Source organism: Tachyglossus aculeatus, chromosome 11, assembly GCF_015852505.1.
Source record: "Tachyglossus aculeatus isolate mTacAcu1 chromosome 11, mTacAcu1.pri, whole genome shotgun sequence".
NCBI classification, from domain to species: domain Eukaryota; kingdom Metazoa; phylum Chordata; class Mammalia; order Monotremata; family Tachyglossidae; genus Tachyglossus; species Tachyglossus aculeatus.
The window spans coordinates 48,909,331-48,925,132 of record NC_052076.1 but is presented as its reverse complement, the minus strand read 5'-3'; the positions used below and the strand labels follow the sequence as shown (position 1 = coordinate 48,925,132).

Sequence of the window (15,802 nt, the reverse complement as noted above, 5' to 3'; positions counted from 1 at the left end):
TTGAAGACAGACTTCTCCCACAGGTGCTTTCCAAAGAGTTTCTTTGGGTTTCCCTTGAGAACTTTTCAGTGCTTTTTGTGTTGACAGCGTTCAGTTCAGTAACAGTAAAGATTTTCTTTGCCTCAGGTCATTCAGTGGCCCTATTCCCTGAGGGATTACATTGATTAAGAAGCGTTCTAAACTTCAGCTACACAAGTTATCAATCCTCAAACACGATAACAGAGAATCAGAGAATCAGCCTGGTTTAGTGGAAAGAGCCCGGGCTTGGGACTCCGAGGATGTGGGTTCTAATCCCGGCTCTGCCCCTTGTCAGCTGAGTGACTTTGGGCAAGTCACTTAACTTCTCTGTGCCTCAGTTACTTTATCTGTAAAATGGGGATTAAGATTGTGAGCCCCACAGGGGACAACCCTGATAACCTTGTATCTATCCCAGGACTTAGAACAGTGCTTGACACATTCATTCATTCAGTTATGTTTATTGAGTGCTTACTGTGTGCAGAGCACTGTACTAAGCGCTTGGAAAATACAAATCAGCAACAGAGACAATCCCTGCCCACAATGGGCTCACAGTCTAGAAGTGGGGGAGACAGACATCAAAACATAGTAAGCCCTTAACAAATACCATCATTATTATTATTATTATATTATTAAAATGATGGTATTTGTTAAGGGCTTACTATGTGTCAAGCACTGTGTGCTCTGCACACAGTAAGCGCTCAATAAATACAATTGAATGAATGAATGAATCTGCATTGGGTTAGATACAAGCTAATCAGATTGGACACAGTCCCTGTCCCACATTTACCGTGAGACTTTTATAGCACCCATCCAACTGAGCTGACAGTTACGTAACCTGAACACTAAGACAAGCACCTGCTTCTCTTCATTTACCTGGAAATCAAAAGGTGTCACACTTGCCTCCTCTCTTCTAGGGATTTCAGACAACTTGTGTGGACAGCTCTCCTTCACCCACTCAAACTTCACCAATCACAGAAGTGACGGAGTCAGTATATTAATAGCATTGATTGAGCATTTACTCTGCGCAAAACAATGTAGGAAGAGCTTGGGAGAATTCAGCAGAGTTAGTAGACACAATCCCTGTCCTCAAAGAGCTCACCACTCTAGACTTCAAAGACTCATCTTTCCTTTGTTTTTTTTTTTAATGAAAAATCCAGCATACTGTTTAGCTATCTACTTCCTGAGAACTACTACATCAACCTCCTGGCTGGCCTTCTTGCCTCCTGCCTCTCTCCATTCCAGTCCCTATTTCACTTCACTGCCATGATTATTTTTCTAAAAAAAGATTCAGTTCATGTTTCCCTGTTCCTCAAGAACCTACAGCAGTTGTCCACCCATCTCCACATCAAACAAAAACTCCTTACCATTGGCTTAAAAGCACTCAGTCACCTTCCCCTCTCCTACTTTACCTCACTTCTTTCCCACTACAATTCAGCTTGCACACTTCACTTCTCTAACACCAACCTACTTACTGTACCTGGATTTCCTCTATCTCACCTCTGACCCCTTGATCGTGTCCTTCTCTGGCCCGTAACTCCTTTTCCCTTCATATATGAGAAACCACCACTCCCCCACATACAAAGCCATATTAAAATCACATCTCCAAGTCCATACTTGTTTACTAAATATCCTCTTAAGAAGAGAAAGAAGTAAACAACCCAGGATTTTTTTGTGTGTATGTGTGAGGGAATGAATGAGAGAGAGAGAAATCTATAATTCTGTTTATTCTGATAGTATTGATATCTGTCTACATGTTTTATGTTGTTGTCTGTCTCCCCCTTCTAGACTGTGAGCCCGTTGTTGGGTAGGGATTGTCTCTATCTGTTGCCGATTTGTACTTTCCAAGCGCTTAGTACAGTGCTCTGCACACAGTAAGCGCTCAATAAATATGATTGAATGAATGAATGAATCTCCTCCAAGAGGCCTTTCCCCACCAAGCCCTCATTTCCCCTACCAAGCCCTCACTTCCCCTATGCACCTGGATCTGTACCCCTTTAATAAATAATAATAATGACATTTATTAAGCACTTACTACATGCAAAGCACTGTTCTAAGCACTGGGGAGGTTACAAGGTGATCAGGTTGTCCCACAAGGGGTTCACAGTCTTAATATCCATTTTACAGATGAGGTACCTGGGGCACAGAGAAGTTAAGTGACTTGCCCAAAGTCACACAGCTGACAATTGGCAGAGCTGGGATTTGAACCCATGACTTCTGACTCCAAAGCCCCTGCTCTTTCCACTGAGCCACGTTGCTTTAAGCACTTGATATCACTCCCACCTCAAGCCCCTCGGCACTTACGTACATATTCATAATTTATTTTCAAGTCTGTCTCCCACTCTGCTTATAAGCTCCTTGTGGGCAGGGGATATGTCTACCAACTCTTGTACTCTCCCAGGTGCTTACTTAATGCAATTCTTCTGCACGCAGTAAGTGCTCAATAAATATTATAGATTGATTGACTTATTGAAACTTTTTCCTGAACAAGGTGCTTGGTCAATATACATTTAGAGTGGCAAACTCGAGTCAGTATCATTACAATTCTGCACAATTGGACTAGAAATAGTTGACAGTAGCACATCCTGAACTCCGTGGCCCCGGGGTCATGAGATGCTCTTTGGGAATTCTGCACCATAGTGCTCTGTGTCCCAAAGAGAGGGGTCTGAAATTGCCCTGGAAGAATCAGAGAAGGGAGTTTTCAGAAGCAGAAGCAGCAGCAGCAGCAGCGACAACAGAATTCTTGATTTGGGGAATGTGAGGTTCCTTAACGGAAGGCTTCTGTTAATAACATAGCTGTGTGACTATAAAGAGAGTCGACACAGGGTGACTCATACAGTCACGTCCCAATTTATTTGTTTTACTTTTTAACCTTCTATTCTGAGGAATTCCCAAGATTTAACAATTTTCAAAGCTCAGAGTCTTTAGAATGTGCATATGGCAGAAGAATTTAGGAGTTAACCTGGCAATCCAGAAAGACGGATACTGAAGTTTATCCCAACAAAACAGTCCTCGGCAATTAGGCAAGTTCACGCATCATCTAGAATTTAACTTACAACATCTTCATCTTTGGTGCTTTTCCTACTTTCCCACTGCAGGAAGCCCACTGTTTCAATCAAGTCAGGGACAATATGATGCAGAGGATGCTGAAATGTTCATTCCCAGAATAACCGGACTGACAGAGCATGTAGCTTGTTTCCAGAGGTAACAAGGGATCCTATAAATTGAATATTTATTTAAGGTGAGCTTAAAGCTCATGTGAGTATTGTGCATTAACAGAAAGACCGGGTTAAAGGTATCATATCTGTCTGAGGCCCTTTGTGCTGAAGGAGATCGATTTGAGTGAGCTTTTCTAATTCTAATTCATTGATCGGGATCGAGACTCAAGGAGTAGTAGTAGCAATAGTATTTATTCAACACCCATTGTGTGAAGAACACTGCACTAAAGGCTGATAAAGAGAAGCAGTGTTGCCTAATGGCTAGAGCAAGGGCCTGGGAGTAAGAAGGACCTGGGTTCTAATCCCGGCTCTGCCATTTGACGAGAGTGTGACCTTGGGCAAGTCACTTAACTTCTCTGCACCTCAGTTACCTCATCTGTAAAATGGGGATTAAGACTGGGAATCCTACATGGGACATGGATTGTGTCCAACCCAATTAGCTTGTATCTACCCTAGCACTTAGTTCATTGCCTGGTGCAGAGTAAGCACTTAACAAATACATATATTAGAAAAAGGGTATAGAAGTGGAAATTAGACACGGAATCTGTCACTTGAAGAGCTTTCAATCTATGAAGCTTGAGATGAAGAAGAAAACTGACCCACACCTGTCCAAATGTGGTTTAGTTTCTGTTGCTCTGCTTCATTAGGCCCCCTGAAGAGGAGCAGGGGTGTCTCCATCATGTTGCCCTTGGGTCTATCAGAGTTCCCACTTCTCGACTCTGTAAAGAAACCCTTTTCTCCCTGAGTGGTAGCATTGCTTTAGACAGATTAATAAAGCGTGGGAACAAGGGACAGCAAACTCCATACCGAGCTGAAAGTTTATTTAACTGTTGGGTGTGTCCAACTTCATGGAGACAAAGTCACATTTAGCTTCTTGGACAGTTTCACCGAGGTCACAACAAACCATTCTGAACACCAAATGGCAGAACAAGATTACCAGCAAGAGAGGCCTGGAATCCAGCACACCGGCACTAAAGCACCGTTCCCAGACTCGCTGAGCAAAACAGGAGAGAAGAATCGACGAAAGCCAGATGCCCAAATAGTTGTGGTAGGGTGAAATGAAGAGGGGGCACATAAAAGCCAGAAAGCCAGAATGAAACAATTTAAAGACAAAATGAAGCCCCGATTCAAACAATGCAACCTACCAGTGTACTGATGCGGGGATGGGCGTTGGGGGGATTGAAGGGCGGCAATCAGGAGAGAGATCTTGCTCTCCCCGTGGCTTGGCAAAAATCAGGATACTGAAAGGCCTGCTGGAAAAGAGGCAAGCTCTGAATGGGACAAATGCATTAGTGTCATGAGAATAACTATCTTTACATGTACCCAGAGAGGAGAGAGGCTTGGTCCCTCATTGGTCTTTCGCGTTATACTCACTATGCATGGATAGCGAGCTCATCAGCAGCAGCATAATTTTCAAAAATAAAGGATAGTTCTCTCTCCCCTTCTCTCTCTCCAAGCAATGAATCGACCAATCGTATTTACTAAGTGCTTACTGTGTGCAGAGCCACTGTACTGAGCGCTTGGGACAGTACAATGTAACAGAGTTGATAGACACATTCCCTGCCAATGAGCTTACAGTCTAGAGGGGAAAACAGACATTAATATAAATAAATAAGTTTATGATCTGTACGTTGGTGCCAGGGGACTGAGGGAGGGGTGAATAAAAGGTGAAATCCAAGTGCAAGGGTGATGCAGAAGAGAGCGGGAGAAGAGGAAATGAGGGCTCAGGGTGAAACATTTATTTTGGTTGGTTATTAATTATTAATTATTTGGGTTACTGACCATTCATTTTCCCTCCGAGGTATTCTGTGATGCACCATGAAATAGCCTTTCGATTTGGAAATTGCCTTAGAGTCCTGGCTTAAATGATAAATGAAATTAGTTCGGGAATCTTGGCCAACTTCCAATATTCCCAATATTGTTCCATCCTTCAGAAAAACTGACAGCCTCCGATCAGGGCCGCAGTGTAATAGGATGCTGGGGCCCAGAAACACAAGAGGGAGGTTTGTTTTAGCACTAACACCGTGGTAGTTAGTATTTAAAGGAGCTCAGGCAAGTGTGACTCAGAATCAGCTTTTGCTCGACCCCAGAACCCTAGAGGTACCTAACTTTTGGGGTAAAAGATGGTGAAGAAGTTACTACAACCGCAAGGGCTATTTTCTGATACTTTTTTTTTTTTGGAACCAATCTGTGATGCCCATACATAATTGCCCAGAATTCCAGTTCACCCTATGCACTTGGATCTGTAATCGGAAGCCTTCGCATACTGAGCCCCCTTTTTCTTCTCCTCCTCCCCACCCCCCCACACCCTACCTCCTTCCCCTCCCCACAGCACTTGTATATATGTACCGATTTATTACTCTATTTTATTTGTACATATTTACTATTCTATTTGTTTTGTTAATTATGTGCTTATAGCTATAATTCTACTTGCTCTGACGATTTTGATACCTGTCTACATGTTTTGTTTTGTTGTCTGTCTCCCCCTTCTAGACTGTGAGCCCGTTGTTGGGTAGGGACCGTCTCTATATTTGGCCGGCTTGTACTTCCCAAGCGCTTAGTCCAGTGCTCTGCGCACAGTAAGTGCTCAATAAATACGAATGAATGCATGAATGTGCCTCATTTCCCTCATCTGCGAAATGGGGATTCAATACCTGGTCTCCATCCTACTTAGACAGTGAGACCTGATCATCTTGTCTCTCCCCCAGCATTTCGTACAGTGCTTGACACATAGTAAGTGCTTAACAGATACCTCAAGTTTTATTAATTAGAACCAGATCGCCTGAGCCCCAGGCCCCTGCTTTTTGAATTAAGCACCCCCCTGCTTGTCCTGGGCTTAATTTTCCAACAGCGGATCCTGAGCCCTGCCCGGCTTGGCTTGCAGTGCAATCCTGTCCGGGCTCCAGCGATAGCCCCAATCAATCAATCAATCGTATTTATTGAGCGCTTACTGTGTGCAGAGCACTGTACTAAGCGCCTCACCATCGCTGCTCTTGCCCAGCCATGTCTGCTCTGGCATGGAGGCCCCTCCTGCCAGGCCTCAGCATCCTCCCTCCTCCCCTTCCTCCTCCTCCCTTTCCTGCTGCTGCTGCTGGTTAATTCGGCTGGACCGCCTTAAATGCCTCTGGGATCCACACCGATTGTCATTTTTTAAACAAACAAAACCAATGTGCCTGACAAAGAAGTCCAGGAGGGGGGAAAAAAAAAACAACAACCCACCAACCCAGATGGGAGTTGACTGTAGTGAAAATGGCTGGGGGGAGTTGGGGGGAGAGAAGAAAGGGGAAGGGATGTGTGTGTGTGTGTCTGAGGGGGGGGGGGAGGGTGTGTGTGTGAGATTGTGTGTGTGTGTGTTTTTTTTTTTTGCAGAAGGCAGGGCAGGCGTTAAGGCCGAGCCACTGCAGGCAGAGAAGGGGCGTGTGAAATATTGATGAGAAACACCTCCCCATGGAAGCCCCCCCAGGAGCGAAGCTGCGGCAGGCTGGAGGGGGGCGGGGATTGGGGGGCTCCGGGGACCCTTCCCGGGAAGGGGGAGGCGTCTCCCGGAGCCTCAGCTTTGCCACCGGGGAATGGGCTCCAAGCTTTGTCACGGCAACACACACCCAGACACCCAGACACACAACCCCCAAGGGCCCCCCTCCTCTCCCTCCCAGCCTGGGCTGCTGGCCAGAGTGTCTCTCACACTCACTTTCTCACCCTCCCTCTCCTCTCTGCAGTCTCTCTCTCTCTCTCCGTGTTGCCTTTTGCTCATTGGCAATGCGATGCTTACTTTGCGACAGGGCTCTGCTCTGTGCGAACTGATCTTCCCCGCTCCTCCTTCCTTTGCTTGGCAATGTGTATTTGCGCTGGTGCGGTCCTCCCGGGCACACAGTTCTCAGGGCAGGAACGGGCAGGCTGGGCCTGGGGCTGGGGGCTGACACCTCCTCCGGCTGGCTGGCACCATCCCGTCCCCCCACTTCGCCTTCGCCAAGCCGGGAAGAAGCATCCGACCCCTCTAACCCGGCCCCATGGAGTCTCCGGATGGGCCTGGCACCTTAGGTAAGTGACCCTTCTTTCCCTCTTAGACTTGGCATTGGGAATTTGGCAGCCCCGCATGGGCAGAAGGATGATCCGTCTGTACCGATGCTCCGAAGGGCTTCCTTCCCTGGGTTTAAATTCCCTACTGCGGGTATCACAATCATTAGAGAAGCAGTGTGGATCAGTGGAAAGAGCCCGGGCTTTGGAGTCAGGGGTCATGGGTTCAAATCCTGGCCCCGCCAATTGTCAACTGGGTGACTTTGGGCAAGTCACTTCACTTCTCTGGGCCTCGGTTACCTCATCTGTCAAATGGGGATGAAGACTGTGAGCCCCCCGTGGGACAACTTGATCACCTTGTAACCTCCCCAGTGCTTAGAAAAGTGCTTGGCACATAGTAAGCACTTAATAAATGCCATCATTATCATAATAATAATAATAATGGTATTTAAGAGCTTACCATGTGTCAAGCACTGTAAGATAATAAGGTAATCAGGTTGTCCCACATGGGGCTCCCAGCTTCTATCCCCAAGAGCCCCCGAAAGAAAGTTCGGCTTGCAGAAAGCAAGTCCCAACAGCCGTAGGCTCTGAGTTGGGGTGAACCCAGCACCCTGATATTTTCCCCTGGACGGGAACGGAGCAGAACCCCTCTGCCCCCCTCCACCAGGCATCTGTCTTTTTCCAGCACCTCTCCAGACACCCATCTGCCTCCTGACCCCCATTCAATCTCTCCCTGGGGTCAAACTTGGAGGCCGATACACCCGATGCAGAACGAATAGCCTCAGTACGGAAGGAAGGACCGGCCTCCATGGTACCACCCTCCTGCCCAGTTGTTCAGCCGCAAACCCGCAGGAAAAAGCCAGGTTGCACCCAGAGGCCCTTAGAGTTTGCCCTGCCCCCGTGGGTGGCAGTGCCATCTCTGCCTCTGGTCTCCGACTCAACCCGGTTCTGCTTTTTTTTTTTTAATCCTGAAATGCTTTCTTTCTCAAATGGTCAGGGGTGGGAAACTGGCCCACCCCAACTCTTGCAGCTTTCCTGCAGTTTCTTTTCAGCTTGGAGGCACAGAGCTGGCCTCTAGATTGGAACTTTTTGATTAGTGATTCCTGCCGCTTCTCCTGCCTCCATGAATATGCTCCTCAGCTGTAAGATGCCAAGCGGTCTTTCAGAGGAGCCTTTCAGAAGCCGGCAGGTGGGAGGAGATGAGGAGAAGAGGCAGCCCCACCGGCTCATTGAATGAGGACTTTTTGCACTGAACTAAAATCTCTTAGCTACCCATCGATGCCCATGGCCGATGGATGGATCCATGTTACCCTGAAATTCACAAGAATTAAGGCACTCTGAATTCTTGACTCGTGGTTGGAGTAGGGCATGGGAGGGTGGCTGGGAGAGAGTAGTATGGGTGGGGAGTGGTCTGGGGGTGGAGAGTGGACTGGGGGGAGTGGGGAATAGCCTGGAGGAGTAGGGGAGTGGGCTGGGCGGGAGTGGGTGGGAATGGGGAGAGGGCAGGGGATTTGGGAGTGAAATGGGAAGTGGACTGGAGAAATTAAGATTGGACTGGGGAAATGGGGAGTGGACTGGAGAAATGGGGAGTGGGCTGAGGGAATAGGGAGTGGACTGAGGGAATGGGGAGTGGGCTGGGGGAGGGAGAGTGGGCTGGGGAGAAAGAATGGGCTGGGAGTGAAAGTGGGCTGGGGGTGAGAGAATGGCTGGGGAAGACAGAATGGCTGGGGAAGAGAGTGGAGTGGAGGAATGGAGAGTGGACTCGGGGAAAGACAGTGGGCTTGGGAAGAATGGGATTGGGGAGAGTGGGCTGTGGGGGAAAGGGACTGGGGCAGTAGGAGGCTAGGATCAAAGATGGTCCAAGCAGCTCCAGAGTTTCATGCTAAGCCCTTTGTGGTCCTCTAGGCTGAGGTTTTCAACCTGCTAGTCACCCTTTGCTGTGGGGCTGCTTTGTTTTTTGCTCAGTAGCTGAGGAGAGCAAGCCCCGGGGAAGGGTGCGGGTGAGGGAAATGAGGCAGGCACTCGAGCTCATTAGCTGCCTGGAAACCATATCGACAGGCTGGAGAAAGCCAGAGGGAGGGACCGGGACTGGGCTGGGAGGATGGGAGGGATGCATGTGTGAGGGTCTGGAGTGTCGGGGGTGGGGGGGGGTCCTAGTGTTTAGGGTCAGACAGGGCGTACAAGGCAGGTGTATTCCCCCCAGAGAGGGTGAGGAGGAGGGGACAGAGTCCAGGGAAAAAAGCCAGCCCCTCTTAGTCCGCATTTCACCCTGCCTAGAGGGAGCGAGGGATGGCATGATTTCTGGAGAGGGGACCAGATCCATCTGGACTTCTGAGACAACAAGCTGATGTGGAAGCCGAGAGCACACCCTACCCTGCCCGTGTCCCCCCGTACAGCTGAATATCTGTCAGCGTCACAGAAACAGGCAGGCCAGCGTCAACTCCACGCCCTCATCCCCCAGCCCATCCTTCTCTGTCTGGCGGTTGCTGCAAACCCCATCGTACTGTGTTCGGAAGCAAAGGGCCCTGCAGGCCACTGGGATGAAAGCTGCCGCCATGCCAAAGAGACTTTCCTCCCTCTCTGATGCCTCCTCCCAAGGCCCCGCAGACTTCTCAGCCGTTCAAATCCAGGGGTGGCACCTCATGGGAAATGAATTTGGCAGGTCCCAGCTTTGTCTTTTGTGCCTGTTGGCTGACACCCCAAGGGTAATTGGCAGTGAGCCAGACCAGCTCTGTTGGGAAAGAGCCAAGGTCCAGGTAGACTACAAATAGGGCAGAATATTGCCCAGTCTCCTTAGGCTGGCGTGGCTTTAGTCTGCAACTTAGCTGGGAGGAAGAGGTTAGAAATAGCAGGTACAGGGATCCCCCAGGGTCTTGTGGCTTCAAGAGCAGCCAAGGGGAGATGGTGGTTGCAAATTAAAAATCCCACTATGCCTCTTATAGCTCAAACCCAAGACCCAGGGTGACCACGGTCGGAAGCCAGACCACAACATTGTTCCCCAGCCCACCGTCTCGTAGCCTAGAGAACGCCGGGCTGAGGGGGGAGCCCTATGAGCCATTACCTCCACGAGCGCCTGCTAGCAATCAATCGATCGTATTTATTGAGTGCTTGCTGTATGCGGGACACTGTGCTAAGCGCCTGGGAGAGTACAATATAGCCGAGTTGATAGACATGTTCCTTCCCTACAACGAGCTTACGCTCTAGAGGGGCAGACATTAATATTAATAAATTACAGATATGTCCGTAAGTGCTGCGGGGCTGGGAGGAGGGCTGAATAAAGGGAGCAAGTCAGGGTGACAAAGAAGGAAGTAGGAGAAGAGGAAAGGAGGGCTTAGTCAGGAAAGGCCTCTTGGAGGAGGGGTGAATAAAGAGCGGAAGTTCAAGTGCAAGGGAGGGCAAATCCAAGTAAAAGTGCTATTGGAGTTTATTTTGTTAGTAGGAGGAGAAATCAGCTCTCCCTCCCCATAGTTCAGAAACCCCATCTGCAATTTCCCAAGAGGAAGGAAAGAACTCCCAGCAGCAGGATTCCCCACTGGCCCTCCTTTCTCAGTTTAGTTTCCACGTTGCCCTTGACCTTCCCTTGAGGGCAACTAGCCAGATTCACCGATGGAAAATCCCCACTGCCTCATCCATTCATAAAGCGAGCAGGGGTTCAGTCATTCATGGATTTGGGAGCTGGGAGGGAGCGGGCGGTCCGTCCCCCCACAATCCAGCCCCTTGAGACCCTTCAGTGTTCTCTTCCTGCAGCTCAGACAACTGTTTCTCTCATGGTCCTCCCCACCACTAGCCTGGGGGTAAACTCACCATCTCTAGTGCTTGCCATTGTCTCAAAATGCCAACTAGCTGCCCGGTGTTAATTAAGAGTGGAGAACGGGTCAGAACCTTGGCAGAGATGAAATTAATTTCCTTTCAGCTATCAATCCCCAGGGGAAAACTGTCTGCCACCCATCGCCCTCCCCCTGGGTTGTAGTGGAGGGAGGGAGGAATTAACTGTAGGCTCAGATTATAGCTAGAAAAAGGGCATTTGCACCTCTAATCACGGATCTAGCACCAAGTTGTGCACCCCATGGGAGTTCAGTAAATAGCCGCTGCTGATGGTCAGCCGGGAGGTGATCCCTCTAGGGTCTTTCTGAGGAAGAGAGCCTGGCCCGCTCTCGCTTCCTTCAGGATCTGAACCCTTCGATGGTCTTGACCTAACCTCTGCCTCAGTGCCTGTTCCAAAGAAAGTAACCCTTTAAAATGGACTCCTACCTGGAGATGGGTCGGAGCCGTATCCACTGGGATGTGTCTTCGGGACTAGGAGGTGTGTTATCTGTCTCCGCTCCACTCTGCGTTGCTTCCTTCCTTCCTCCTGCCCCTGCCCTGTGCTGATTGCTTCTCCACTTCATCATCATCATCAATCGTATTTATTGAGCGCTTACTATGTGCAGAGCACTGTACTAAGCGCTTGGGAAGTACAAATTGGCAACATATAGAGACAGTCCCTACCCAACAGTGGGCTCACGGTCTAAAAGGGGGAGACAGAGAACAAAACCAAACATACTAACAAAATAAAATAAATAGAATAGATATGTACAAGTAAAATAAATAAATACATAGAGTAATAAATATGTACAAACATATATACATATATACAGGTGCTGTGGGGAAGGGAAGGAGGTAAGGTTGGGGGGATAGAGAGGGGGACGAGGGGGAGAGGAAGAAAGGGGCTCAGTCTGGGAAGGCCTCCTGGAGGAGGTGAGCTCTCAGCAGGGCCTTGAAGGGAGGAAGAGAGCTAGCTTGGCGGATGGGCAGAGGGAGGGCATTCCAGGCCCGGGGGAGGACGTGGGCCGGGGGTCGATGGCGGGACAGGCGAGAGCGAGGTACGATGAGGAGATTAGCTGGAGATCTCCACTTGTTCAGACGATTTCTAAGATAATAAATATTATTATTTTTATTTTTATTATTATTAGCTTACTGTGCTGTGCTATCTGGCGGTTCAGGTCTGGGACATCCAGGGTCACTGATGGCCTGCTCCGCAGCAAATCCATCCCCTCAGGTTGGCCTTGGAGCTGCTTGGGTGGCTAGGGAACTCTCACACAGGAGGCAGCATGGCTCAGTGGATAGAGCGGGGGTCAGAAGGACCTGGGTTCTAATCCCAGTTCCACCACTTGTCTGCTGCATGACCCTGGGCCAATCACTTAACTTCTCTGTGCCTCAATTACCTCACCTGCAAAATGGGGATTAAGACTGTGAGCCCCCTGTGGGATATGGACTATGATGATGATGATGATGGCATTTATTAAGCGCTTACTCTGTGCAAAGCACTGTTCTAAGTGCTGGGGAGTTTACAAGGTGATCAGGTTGTCCCCCCTGTCCAACCTGGTTACTTTGTGTCTATTCCAGTGCTTAGAACAGTGCCTTGCACATAGTAAGGGCTTAAAAAACGCCATTTAAAAAACAAACAAAAGAAGCAGTGTGGCTCGGTGGAAAGAGCCAGGGCTTTGGAGTCAGAGGTCATGGGTTCAAATCCCAGCTCCACCAACTGTCAGCTGTGTGACTTTGGGCAAGTCACTTCACTTCTCTGTGCCTCAGTTACCTCATCTGGAAAATGGGGATTAAAATTGTGAGCCCCCCATGGGACAACCTGATCACCTTGTAACCTCCCCAGCGCTTAGAACAGTGTTTGTCACAGTTTGAACAGTGTTTGTTAAGCGCTTAACAAATACCATTATTATTATTATTATTATTATTATTATTATTATTATTATTATTAAACAAAAAGAAACCAAAAGTTGGCCTGGGCCTAGTCGAAGCCCTGACTTGACCCATGCCCCGGTACTGGATTGGCTCTGAGTTGGCTTCCAAGGAAGTGAGGCGGGTGAAGAGACATTTGCTGGGACCAGCATCTCCTGTGGTTTGGGGCACTTGGTTGGACACTTTGCGTCTAGGTCATCCCGGCTCCGCCCATTGTCAGCTGTGTGACTTTGGGCAAGTCACTTAACTTCTCTGTGCCTCAGTTCCCTCATCTGTAAAATGGGGATTAAGACTGTGAGCCCCACGTGGGACAACCTGATCACCTTGTAACCTCCCCAGCTCTTAGAACAGTGCTTTGCACATAGTAAGTGCTTAATAAATGCCATTATTATTATTATTATTATCAATTGCAGAGACCAGGCATCAGGACAGGTTTCTCCTCAGCTTCACCAAAAGGTTTAAGGACAGACGGCAGTCACCCCCAGCCCAAGAACCAGCGTGGCTCAGTGGAAAGAGCACGGGCTTTGGAGTCAGCGGTCATGGGTTCGAATCCCACCTCCGCCATATGTCTGCTGGGTGACCTTGGGCAAGTCACTTAACTTCTCTGAGCCTCAGTTAGCTCATCTGTAAAATGGGGATGAAGACTGTGAGCCCCACGTGGGACAACCTGATCACCTTGTAACCTCCCCAGCGCTTAGAACAGTGCTTTGCACATAGTAAGCGCTTAATAAATGTCATCATTACTATTATTGCTTCCTTCCTCTCCCCCTCGTCCCCCTCTCCATCCCCCATCTTACCTCCTTCCCTTCCCCACAGCACCTGTATATATGTATATATGTTTGTACATACTTATTACTCTATTTTTTATTTATTTATCTTATTTGTACCTATCTATTCTATTTATTTTATTTTGTTAATATGTTTGGTTTTGTTCTCTGTCTCCCCCTTCTAGACTGTGAGCCCGCTGTTGGGTAGGGACTGTCTCTATGTGTTGCCGACTTGTACTTCCCAAGCACTTAGTACAGTGCTCTGCACATAGTAAGCGCTCAATAAATACGATTGATTGATTGATTGATATTATTATTATTATAACCAGAGACTGCCAGCCTCTTCTTTTTTTCTTTTTTTGTATTTGTTAAGCACTTACTATGTGCAGGCTCTGTGCTAAGCGCTGGGGTGAACACAAGCCAGTCAGGTTGGACACAGTCCCACATGGGGCGCACATTCTTTAACGCCATTTTACAGATGAGTTCATTGGGGCTCTGAGAAGAAAAGTAACTTGTCCGAGTTCATAAAGACGACAAGTGATAGAGCCTATTGACTTGTTTTGATAATAATGATGGTATTTTTTAAGCGCTTATTATGTGCAAAGCATGTCTGTCTTCCCCCTTTTAGACTGTAAACCTGGTGTGGGCGGGGATTGTCTGTCTTTATTGCTGAATTGTACTCTCCAAGTGCTTAGAACAGTTCTCTCCACACAGTAAGCACTCAATAAATATGGTTGAATGGGCGAGCCAGAATTAGAACTCAGCTCTTCTGAGTCCCAGGCCTGTGTTGTATCTACTGAGCAACGTTACTCCTCTAGAAGCGGCGTGGCTCAGTGGAAAGAGCGCGGGCTTGGGAGTCAGAGGTCATGGGTTCGAATCCCGCCTCCCCCACATGTCTGCTGTGTGACCTTGGGCAAGTCACTTCTCTGTGCCTCAGTTCTCTCATCTGTAAAACGGGGATTAAGACTGTGAGCCCCACATGGGACAACCTCATCTCCTTGTGTTCCCCCCAGCGCTTAGAGCAGTGCTTTGCACATAGTAAGCGCTTAACAAATACCAGCATTATTATTATTATTATTAAGCAAGTACAGACCGCTGCTGCTCTTCAACCGGGGCTGGGGTTTGGCGGGCTCCGTGACCTTGTCTACTCTTCCCTTTGTTCACCAGGAGTGGGGTCTCAGAACAGGGTTTCGGGCAGCAACAGATGTACTGCTACACCCAGAAACCACAGGACAAGCCTTGATTGACCCAACTGCTGCCACTCTAATGGCCGGTGCCTCATCTGGCCTTCCAGAAACATAACAATAATAACGGTGGTGTCTGTTTAATAATAATAATAATCATCATCATGGCATTTATTAAGCGCTTACTATGTGCAAAGCACTGTTCTAAGTGCTGGGTAGGAAACAAGGTGATCAGGTCGTCCCACGTGGGGCTCACAGTCTTCATCCCCATTTTCCAGATGAGGGAACTGAGGCCCAGAGAAGTGAAGTGACTTGCCCAAGGCCACACAGCTGACAAGTGGCGGAGCCGGGATTAGAACCCATGACCTCTGATTCCCAAGCCCGGGCTCTTTCCACGGAGCCACGCTGTTTCTCTAAACACTTACTGTGTGGCAGGCACTGTACCATGTGCTGGGATAGATAGAAGATTGGTTGGACCCGCTGTTGGGTAGGGACCGTCTCTATATGTTGCCAACTTGTACTTCCCAAGCGCTTAGTACAGTGCTCTGCACACAGTAAGCGCTCAATAAATACGATTGAATGAGTGAATGAATGGACACAGTCCCTGGCACACATAGGGCTCCCAATCTCCATCACCGTTTTACAGATGAGGAAACTGAGTCCCAGAGAAGTGAAGTGACTTGCCGAAAGTCACACAGCAGACAAGTGGCGGATTAGAACCCAGATCCTTCCTCCCTTCAAGGCCCTACTGGGAGCTCACCTCCTCCAGGAGGCCTTCCCTGACTGAGCCCCTTCCTTCCTCTCCCCCTCGTCCCCCTCTCCATCCCCCCCATCTTACCACCTTCCCTTCCCCACAGCACCTGTATAT

General features: G+C 48.6%; 1 protein-coding gene across 1 annotated transcript in view; it reads left to right on the top strand.

Annotated features, from left to right (window-relative positions):
* Positions 1-6,903: 6,903 nt before the first annotated feature.
* Positions 6,904-15,802, top strand: part of DBNDD1 (dysbindin domain containing 1) — a 32,418-nt gene continuing 23,519 nt past the window's right edge. Inside the window, exon 1 of the mRNA XM_038753980.1 lies at positions 6,904-7,271. Within this exon, the coding sequence (XP_038609908.1) occupies positions 7,241-7,271 (31 nt within the window). The 5' untranslated portion in view covers positions 6,904-7,240. The remainder of the gene's footprint in view (positions 7,272-15,802) is intronic.